Below are 10,803 nucleotides of genomic sequence, written 5' to 3'. Positions count from 1 at the left end.
CCCATTTCATCATTACGTATGATGAAAACAGCTCAATAACCTTTCTGTTATTCAAATGATCACTAATAATAGTGAAAAGTAGAGGCGTGCTTTTACCACTTTTCAAGTTAAAATCATCGACCAACAAATTTTAAAAAATAAATCATTCAGGCATCATTAATTTTTGTCTTGGAACAGGCGATGAGCACATGCCTATAGATGCGATAATATATCATAAAATCATTTTATTTAAAAAAGCTAATAATTTTTTTATTTTTTAAAATTATTTTATGTACCCATGCGTTTTACATTTTTGGCTAATTTTTGTTGCGAAAATACATATTAGCGAAAAATACAATGGAATACACCTGTGAAGAATAATTCACTTTTTATAAATAAATGTTCACTTCATTGTGATGATCACTTTTCAGTACAGTGATGAATTTAAAGCTGTTCAAACATTAATATGTTTAAACATACTTGATATGCCTATAATGACAAATTAAAATTGATGAACGTCTTGGGACACATTTTACAAAAAAAAAAATAGGAAAGTGTGCAGTTGTAACGAACCAGTGATGTATTATTACTAATCCATCAAACTATATAACTACTTGCCACCTAATCTGAACCTGCTGATAACCTGCAATATGCAAACAGAAAAAACAGAATAAAAAATAAAGGTACAACACTTTTCCAAAACATACTCACTCCAAACCAAACATAACACATTTTAATTAGCATCTATATTATGTTTTTTTTACTAAATAGATTATTGTTTTATTGTTATTTGGTAATGATTTAAATTTCCTGGATTTTAAATACTTGCATTGATTTTCATCTACTTCTGATTTATTTTATTCTCTTTCGTCTTTACCGTATAAGTATACATCATGCAGTAATCCTTTACTTTGTGTGAAACTATGACTTTGTAATGTGTAACATTATGATGTAACAACTGTTTACCTATTATGTATACATTACTTCCGCCATTAATGAAAATTATCATTTTTGAGTACCACAAGGACAATAATGTGTTTTTAACTATGACGGCAAAATAACTCTTTCTCAATACAGGTTCAGCTAGTGAGGTGTTGACAAAACTTAAACTGCATGTAAAAGAGAATAAAAATAAATTAACTCTTTTTTTTAAGCTTACCTGAAATAATGTGTATTTCTTCGTCATTACGTATGTAACAATACCTGAAAGTTTTGTTTTTGAAGAGTTTTATTTTCATTATTTACACACTTTATATACTCGTCTCCCAAGCTCCTACGGCCACGTTTAAATTCAGCTACCCAAAATTTCACTGTGGTAAATGATTGTGCAGAGTCTCCATACACAGAGTGCAACTCATCTTTGATTTGCGTAGGCGTATTGTCTTTCAAAAGCAAATATTTAATAACAGCTCGATACTCAATTTTTTCATTTTTACAAAAACACACACATCGACTCACTCAAACGACTCTCATCTAAAAACTGCGCCTCCAAAATGGCCGAAATTTTTGTGGGTAACTTTCAAAAGATGCTCAACTATATTCACAAGCTTTTATTGACGAGTACCGCCATCTTTGCGTTGAGGTCGGAAACTTTTCAGACCGCCCTAGTATATATTTTTTACAAAACACATCCGTATAATTAACTATCGTTTAAACTTACTTAGAATTATATCTACATAGGTTGAGAAGAGCGGACGTGATTTAACCGCTCCGGTTTGTTTAATCCTTTCAGTAGGTTTACCTCGCTAAGAGATTGCTGAAAAGTGTTCACCATCCTAGTTTTATATAGTGCTTGTCATCTTATTTCACGAAATGCGCGTAACTTTTAAACCGATTAAATTTGGAAAGTGAATCCAGAACGAAGACTTTCAATGCAGTCGGAGATTTTATACCTGACCCCTCAAGTGTCAAGTGGTGTCATTAGTTCGGGATTTACGGGACCTCTTCAACCGAGGATATCTATCTATTTACCTAGAAAACAGATAAGCCATATTTTATTTAACATTTTTGTTTTTGGTTTTTGTTTTTTGTTTCAGATGATAAACATACATTATCTTCACTTTGCTTTTGGTTCAAGATTTTGTTTATGATAGCCTGCGATAAGATAGTTCTCTAAGTCTGAGACAGAGGTATGAAATCGTTGGACAACGACACAATAGAAAAAAATTGTATTTTTTTTTTTGTTGGATTAAAATAGGCTAAGATAGTCACCTAGAAGACATGAAAAAAGACTAGAAGACAAACCTTAAAGGTTCGAGAAGATGCAGTAAGTGGCATGAATAACTAAGAAGTGTCTAGAACAGACTAAAAGAGACTAGGAGAGATGAGGTGATTTTGCTCAAGAGCGGCATTATATGGATCATCCAAGTGTTATTATTATTATTATCAATCGAGACTAGATATGATGGACTCGCCGAACGTCACACCGGTGCTGCCAAGGTCTGTTGTCTATGTGAGGATATTGTGTCAGCGCTTCATTAGCAGCAGACACATACTTGGACGGATGACGAACCTCGTGCCGGCACTGTTGATGGACGCTGTTCCAGTTTTTTCAACACCTAGGATTCTTGCTGCAGAGTCTACATTTTCTTCTTCTTTTATGTGAGGATATTGTGTCAGCCCTTTATTAACAGCAGACACATACCTGGACGGATGACGAATCTCGTGTTGGTACTGTTGGAGGACGCGGTGGACTCTCTCGCTGCAACAGCTGGTCCAGTTTCTTCACCACCTAGGATTCTTGCTGCAGAGTCTCCCTTTTCTATCTTCGTCGAACGTCACAGCGGTGCTGCCAAGGTCTGGTATCTATGTGAGGATCTTGTGTCAGTGTTTTATTAGCAGCAGTCAGATACCTGGATGGATGACGGCCCTCGTGATGGCACTGTTGGTGGACGCGGTAGACTATCGCTGCAGCAACTGGTCCAGTTTCTTCACTACCTAGGATTCTTGCTGCAGAGTCTCACATATTCCTTTTCTTCAGTTTACTTAAATTAACGTCACTTTATTTTTGTAATATTTATATTTTTAGTGATACCAGCATCAACTGTAAAGCGCCCCTGAGGTGATATCTCACAAAAGCGGCGCTATACAAATTGTCCAATATTATTATCATTATTACAGAACCACTTATAAATTGTAATGTGGGGTTAGTGAGTGGAGATTTTAAGGGGAACAGTAAGAGAAGTCAAAATAGGGAAACATGGTTAGCAATGGTGGATTACAGGATGGTGGATTACAGGTGGCCCGCGTACTTTTTTTCTTCCTTTATTGAAGCTTTGGCCCGTTACCATCAAATGACACGTAAGCTCTAAAACAAACTTACCAACAAATATGGTTTTAATATTACGAGGCGCGTAAGATCAGAACAGTGATAAAAACTTGACTTATTACCATGGAGTTTGTTTGCTTAAAGCGGTGTTAAACCAGGCTCAAGGCCGGCTTTACCACACCACGTTGAACGGACGTAAAATAATGTAATAAGTAAGACGGTAAATGTTTATTATTTCATTCATTTTTTATTTTTATTCAGAGTTCATATCCTCTGATCAATTTAATGAACGATTTGGGCATTTTCAGCTTACACCGTTTTTTCGTCGTGTCTTACGATTTTCATTGAATATCGCATAATTATGCATCACAGAATATTTGAAAGTTATATATTTTTTAACATGCAAGTTTATTCATTTACTTTATTGTGCCTGTTTGTATACATTTAAAATTATTTATTTAGATCAAAGAAAGTGTTTTTTGTCATGTTACATTTGTACATTTGATTAAACAAAGTCTTATTTCGTATTTAATTTTATGTACGTTAGATTATTTTTTAGTGTCCTTAGTATCTTAGCTGGCTTAACATTTTTTTTTTAAATTACACTATTTACGTAAATTTGTACATACTGCGGAAAAAGGAAGTTTAAAATTTCTGGTTAAGAATCAGTTACAAAGAAATAGTTGATTAAATTATATACAATGTTCATACGAAGCAGGTATTTTGTGATGTTACATTATAATTTAAAATACTAACAAAACTTATTAAAAACCATTTTATTGGTATTTAGAAAGTTAGAGTTAAATTTAAATATATTTTGGATTTATTAAGTGATAAATTGAAGATTTCCACTGAAGAACCGATGTTATTACCCTCCGTTAGTATTATGGGCAATGAGGAATACATATTTTGGTAGTTAGTCCCAGAATGTGTGCACTGAACAAAAAATACAAATTTTCCGAAGTCTTTTAAATTTTTTAATATATCTGGTATTGGTGGAAACTTTAAAATTAAACGTAATTACGGAATAAAAGTATAAAAATGATAAAAAGTCTACAAAATTTGGCGAAAATTACTATTCACAACAATTTATTCTGAGGTCCGAAACTGAGATAGAGTAGATCTCCCTTTAAGGTCAATAATTGATAAATTTGAATATTAGTTTAATAACTACGCTTTTTTGGTAAAATATTGAGGATGGGTTGTTCCGCAGAATTTGAACAAATCTTTTCATTTTGACTTCAAAATTTATTTTCACGCTCTTTGAAAGCCTTATTCTTATTCTGTTACTGCCTAAATATTGTGAAGTTACCGGCCCGAAATGAAATAATAACAAAACTTGAATAAAATATTCGCATAACTTGACTTTCAACTTTGAAATTTGATAAATTGTCAAATTCTGTTAAAAAACGCTTCCTTACAATTTTCGATAATAAAATGAATACAATGTTGATATTTCAAAATTGTTTTTTTTTCTTATGTAAGACGTGAAAATGACATTCAATTTTTTTTGTGGCTAAAAATATTGTTTTGGAAATATTGCATTTTATTAGGTTGACGATCCAACGATCGCTCTCTATAAATTGGTTAGCACATTTACGTGAAAAGGTAAGTGTTCGCACTTTTTCTTAATAGTTCATCGACCATAAACACGGACCAACAACTAAGGAAATGTAGATCTATATGTATTTTTTTCATGTTCTTTTCTAAGATTACAAGGAATTGTCATTTTTTTTATCTCTTGCATTGTTTATAAAGTAATTATTTTCAATTTATTGAGGTAATGTAATAATTGTTTACACCAAAAAACCTTTTATTCGTTTATATTGCAGCTTGTGAGCAAGTTTCTGCTGTTCAACTTTGGGTAAAAAATGAGTACAATCACAGGGGTGATCAGCACCCTCGGGTTGACATCAACAACGGGTGTTGCAGTATCTTGGATATTGGGGGTCATAATCACCACCACGGGGATTATACAGTACAGTCTTCTGGAACCAGACAGCAGAGTTTCAGACACATCCAACTTCGAGCTTCTTCCCGAATATGATTTCATCGTTATAGGAGGTGGTTCTGCAGGTAGGTACATTGTATGTGTTTGAAGAGAATTAAACTAAGCGGAAGCTCAAAATAATCATAATTATAATGTATCCTGAATTAATATAAGGTTTTAAAGTGTGTGCCTCACTAGATGTTTTACCCAGGCAGGGCCCAGTTTTACGGTTTTTATAACACACAGTGAATTAAATTATAAATGTGACGTGTAAGAAAAGTTGGGCAATACATCATAAGATACGAAAGTTTCTTGTGTATGCTAGTTTTTGTAGAATAGTTTTTTTTAAATTTTCTTTGACAATTTTCATTAAACCAAATCTTAACTTTGAATGTAAACTGTTTTCCCTCGTTTATGCATAGAGTGTAAGATAGTTAAATGCCTTTATTGTCTTGTATTTATGGTGTTTTTGTCCAAAGCTTGTGTCTTTAAGTTTTTTTTTTTAATTTTTGTGCCTAAGCTTTTCTAACTGGTCTATTTTTGTTAGTTTGAGTTTGTTGAAATTAAGATTTTTTGGTCGAAAATGTAATTTAGTGGTGTTATTATGTAAAGTTAAATGTTGATTATATGGTCTGTCTCAGTAATTCAACTATTTTTTAAGTAGTATTTAAAAAAAACTTATCTGTGCGATTTCAATATGATCGATAAAAGAGTTTGTTGTCCTTCCCAAACAATGATTTTGTATTCTATTATAGATTGACAAAGTGCAAAAACAAAACATATTTATAAATGATTTTCATACATATTATAATTATTTTGTTTACGAAAATGTGTATGGGTTTGAGGAGTTTATTTCTTTGATGTTGTCTTATGAGAATAGGGTCAATCATGAATCCTAGATATTTTAGGAAAATTATGTCAATGTTACATTTATTTCTGTGTTCTTGCAAGGACATTGTCAGACAATAATGATGATATTTTATACCTTTTTAAATGTCGGGATAAGTTAGTGAATTTTTGTAAAAAGTGGTTAATTTTACAGGAGCTGTTATAGCCAACCGTCTGTCTGAAGTGCCTGAATGGAAAATATTGCTACTGGAAGCTGGACTTGACGAGACTTTTGTCAGCGATGTACCAGTATTTGCTGGTTACCTTCAGAAGACTAGTATAGACTGGCAATACAAAGCTGAACCGCAAGGAGATACTTGCTTAGGTAAAAATATTACATACAAAATGATGAGTATGTTCTTTAAAATTAACCTCGTTGGTGATGTTTATTGATTACGAATATTCTTTTTTCATTTCAGCAATGGTAGATGGACAGTGTCAGTGGCCAAGGGGGAAAACGTTGGGAGGTTCGTCTGTTCTCAATTACATGCTTTACATCCGAGGGAATTGGAAAGACTACGATCTTTGGGAGTCTGCAGGCAATCCGGGATGGGGCGCAACCAGCGCGCTTACTTATTTCAAAAAATCTGAGGACAACAGGAACCCTTCCCTTGCAAATACTCAGTACCACAGTTCCGGTGGTTACCTGACTATATCTGATCCACCTTATCAGACTGTTCTTGCTCAAGCCTTTGTTGATGCAGGAGTAGAAAAAGGTTATCCTGCCGTCGACGTGAATGGAGCTAACCAAACTGGTTTCATGGTAGCACAAGGTACTACGAGGGATGGTAGGCGATGCTCCACAGCCAAAGCATTCCTAAGACCAGTTCGTGAAAGGACCAACCTCGACATCGCAATGGGTGCATTTGTTACCAAAATTGTGATAAATCCAATAACTAAGACTGCAACTGCAGTAGATTTCATTAAAGACTTAATACCGCGCAGAATAAAGGCTAGGAAGGAAATCATTCTTTCTGGAGGTGCCGTCAATTCTCCTCAGATTTTGATGTTGTCAGGAGTAGGACCCCAGGCGGAACTTGTTAAAAATAGTATTCCAGTAATTAAGAACTTGCCTGTTGGAGAAAATCTCCAAGATCATGTATGCCTTGGAGGGTTGGCTTTCTTTATAAACGATACGGTATCTGTCGTCGAGAGCCGGTTGCTATCTTTATCTAACTTTTACCAATACACAAATGGAACTGGTCCATTAACAATTAAGGGTGGAGTCGAAAGCTTTGGTTTTGTAAATACTAAATATGCAGACCCTTCAGGAGATTTTCCAGATATTCAATTGCAATTTCAACCTGCAGCAGTAAATTCAGACGGTGGCGGACAAATAAAGAAAATTCATGGATTAACTGATGACTTCTACAATACTGTATATGCGCCGTATAATAATAAAGATGTTTGGAGTATAATCCCAATCCTTTTGAGGCCGAAGAGCAAAGGTTCAATTAAATTGCGTAGTAAAAATCCATTCGACAAACCAAAGATTTACGCGAACTACTTCCAAGATGTAAGAGATTTGGAAACTTTGCGAGAAGGTGTCAAGATTGCGATTTCCCTCGCAAATACGACGGCTTTCCAAAAGTATAATTCTCAAATCTTAGCGACCGCGTATCCGAACTGTCCAAGCCGCCCACTGTATTCAGATGACTACATAGACTGTATGATTCGGCACTATACCTTCACATTATATCATCCGGCGGGAACATGTAAGATGGGCCCCTCTACAGACCCTACTGCTGTGGTAGATCCAACATTGAAGGTACACGGAATTCAAAAACTGAGAGTTGCGGATGCTAGTATCATGCCCAACGTAGCAAGTGGGAACATAAACGCCCCGGTGATCATGATCGCTGAAAAAGCAAGCGATATGATTAAACTAGCTTGGCAGTAAGTTTTCACAAACATCACTTTATTGATTTCTATGTTCAATTGTGGGTTTGCATTTATTTGTCACGGGACAATCGTTTGTTTAGTGATGTTATAAATCCAAAATTTTGTTTGTGTTTAAACACTTTATTATAGATAACTTGTACGCTGTCCTTAAAATATTTCTTCTTAACTCCAAACAATTACTACCACACTATGGATTTTAATATACTATTTGAGGTTTTCGCTCAAATACACATATTTAATATGGTGAATAGTGACTGCGTTCATTTACTAAATACATTAATGGTACAAAAATGTTAAGGAAGCCAAAAGCCTCACAGCTTTTCGTACGTTATGTCTCAATGTTGTAAGGTCTGGTATATACTCGATATAAAATGTAAAATTATGTAGCTAAATAAAATAAAATATGAAAAAAAGAAGTTAAGAATAAATATTTATGTCTCCCGAAAATTCCTAGGTTTATTTTGAAGATATCAAGTGATGTATTAGTTATTTTATTTATTTGCGTTATAAACAGTGCAATAAAGGTAACCCGGCGTAATCTAGCGTTGGGTCCCCGTGTGAGGCGCCAGTGCAATAATACAGGCCCCGTATCCGTGCAATACACGATGGGTGGCAGTGCAAAAATACAGCGTGATGTACGTAGGATTTAGAATGCAAGTCGATCGAAATGGTAAACATTACAGATACAAAGTATACTCCTATTTAATTGTGTTCTCTCTCTCTAAATTTAAGTCATGAAATCGGCACTGAGTTTAAGAAAGCGTATGAATAAGAATTATAATAAAAAGGAAATGTAATAATAATAATAATACTTACTTGCTCGATCGAATGTTATTTTTTAAGAAAGTTATTATTTAGTGATAATAACTTTATTAAAAAATAGATTTATGTTCGTGAACAAATCAATGTCTGAACATTATCAATGAACTCTTAACGGACATCTGAAATTTATATTTTGTAATAGGTACGGACTATCAATAAAATTATGAATTATCCTATAAAGCGTTACTTGGTCTCTAATATCTCGGAGTTGATCAAGAGTTTTAAGGATCACAGTTTTCAGCATTTCGCATGCGATAAGAAACGTATTTCAAAAACTTTTTCTGAACTCTTTCTACGATTGATTTATATGTAGAATAGTGAGGGTTCCACAGTGTTGAAGCGTACTCTAGATGGCTTCTGACGTGGAATATGTAGAGGATATTAAATGTTTGTGGATTTTTGAAAACCTAAATAAACTTTAGCAGAACCATACCCCGTTCCTTGCTGTACTGGGCCAAGTCTGTTCTGTCACGTGGTATAAATATCAGATTGTGGTACCGCCCCTGGCATAAACAACAAACAAAGCAATAAAATATGGACCTTGACTGGAAACTTTCTTAGTGCGTCTAAGAGCAAATCTTCAGGATGCAAAAAAAGGATGCAACTCCACTTTTCAAATTGAAGTACTGTTTACGACTCTCATTTTTGCAAATTTCAAGTATTAGCACCACGTTGTATGCAATGTGCATATTGGCATAAATAAATTCGTACGTGCCCTTAATCAAATTTTGTTGACCAAAATACAAAAATAGATCTAAAAAAATAGTTGAATAATTTGAAGATATCTATGTGTAGTTGCAATAAAGACAGAATTTGGTAACGGCTTTAATCACCACCATCTTTATTAATACAGACTTCCTGCACTGGGTTTAAACAGGGTTTAATAGTAGGCCTACCAAAAACCTGCCAAATCCTGTGCAAGTCCTAAAACAGGTCTTTTTAACTGTATACAGTATGACAATGTATTTTCTCTAGCTCGGACGGTATTAATAAAGATGGCGGTGCTATATGAACACATTTTTAAAGTCGAGGTTTCGTCGGTAACAGCAATCATCTATCAAATTTGTACAATTTGCCTTTGTACAATTTTGTCTAAGAATGTTCGATATTCACAATATTTTAAATTTATTAAAATTCTGTTAAAAAGCTTATATTATTATATTTATTATTTTCCTTCACAACGATGTTTTAGGTTTGTTAATGGGACAGTATGACACTATTGTTATACACAATGAAATAAATTAGATAACTGTTAACAGTTATTATTTAGCACGTTGTGGAAAGTTATAACACTCCAGGTAAGGATTTATCTGCTGATGCATTTTGAAGGAAACCATTCTCGAGGGGAGGGGAGTCGAAGATATCTATTTGCAGACACATTTGTTTATCCATTTTTTATTCTAAGAACTTTTATCCGGTGTGAAATTAAGTTGTTATATATCGAGTATTCGACCCCCATTTCAAATTAAATTGAATTAATATCTTAAATACTATGAATAATTAATGCACAGCTAAGCTATCAAACCAAAAATATCGACTAACCACAGTTTGAAAATGGCCTTGTAAGCCGAAACAGCTGTCACAATAATAAAAAACTAAAACACTTGCAGAACTTAATAATAATATTATCAAATTTAATCTAAATTAAATTTATAAAAAAAATTAAATGGAGTTCTACGAATTAAACACAAAAACAATAAATAATACATTGAGTTTTCTGTGTTGCTAGGTGCCCCACTGAACAGAGATCTTCTATCGACGTGGTTACCAAGTTCTCCTGTCCGTGATTATCTTTTAACTTTAACTTTAGAGAGTCGGATTTTTTCCAAAAGCTTAAAACGCTCCCACTCGATCCAAGCGGATCAAGCGGATGAAACAGAACAAGACACAGAAAATAATAAGAAAGTGATCTTAACTGGGAATCGTACCCAGGATTATATCTTACCAGGAAAAC

General features: G+C 33.9%; 1 protein-coding gene across 1 annotated transcript; it reads left to right on the top strand.

Moving 5' to 3' along the window:
- The first annotated feature begins 5,096 nt into the window (after positions 1-5,096).
- LOC149423008 (glucose dehydrogenase [FAD, quinone]-like) lies at positions 5,097-8,146 on the top strand. Its single transcript, XM_089632422.1, has 3 exons — positions 5,097-5,323; positions 6,280-6,450; positions 6,545-8,146. Exons 1-3 carry the CDS (start codon positions 5,119-5,121, stop codon positions 8,023-8,025), a joined length of 1,857 nt encoding a protein of 618 aa, XP_089488548.1. The 5' UTR covers positions 5,097-5,118; the 3' UTR covers positions 8,026-8,146.
- The last annotated feature ends 2,657 nt before the right edge of the window (positions 8,147-10,803 follow it).

The sequence above is a fragment of the Hesperophylax consimilis genome, chromosome 6, assembly GCF_061612785.1.
Source record: "Hesperophylax consimilis isolate HC1 chromosome 6, BYU_Hcon_1.0, whole genome shotgun sequence".
Classification (NCBI taxonomy): domain Eukaryota; kingdom Metazoa; phylum Arthropoda; class Insecta; order Trichoptera; family Limnephilidae; genus Hesperophylax; species Hesperophylax consimilis.
This window is presented reverse-complemented; position numbering and strand designations above follow the sequence as displayed.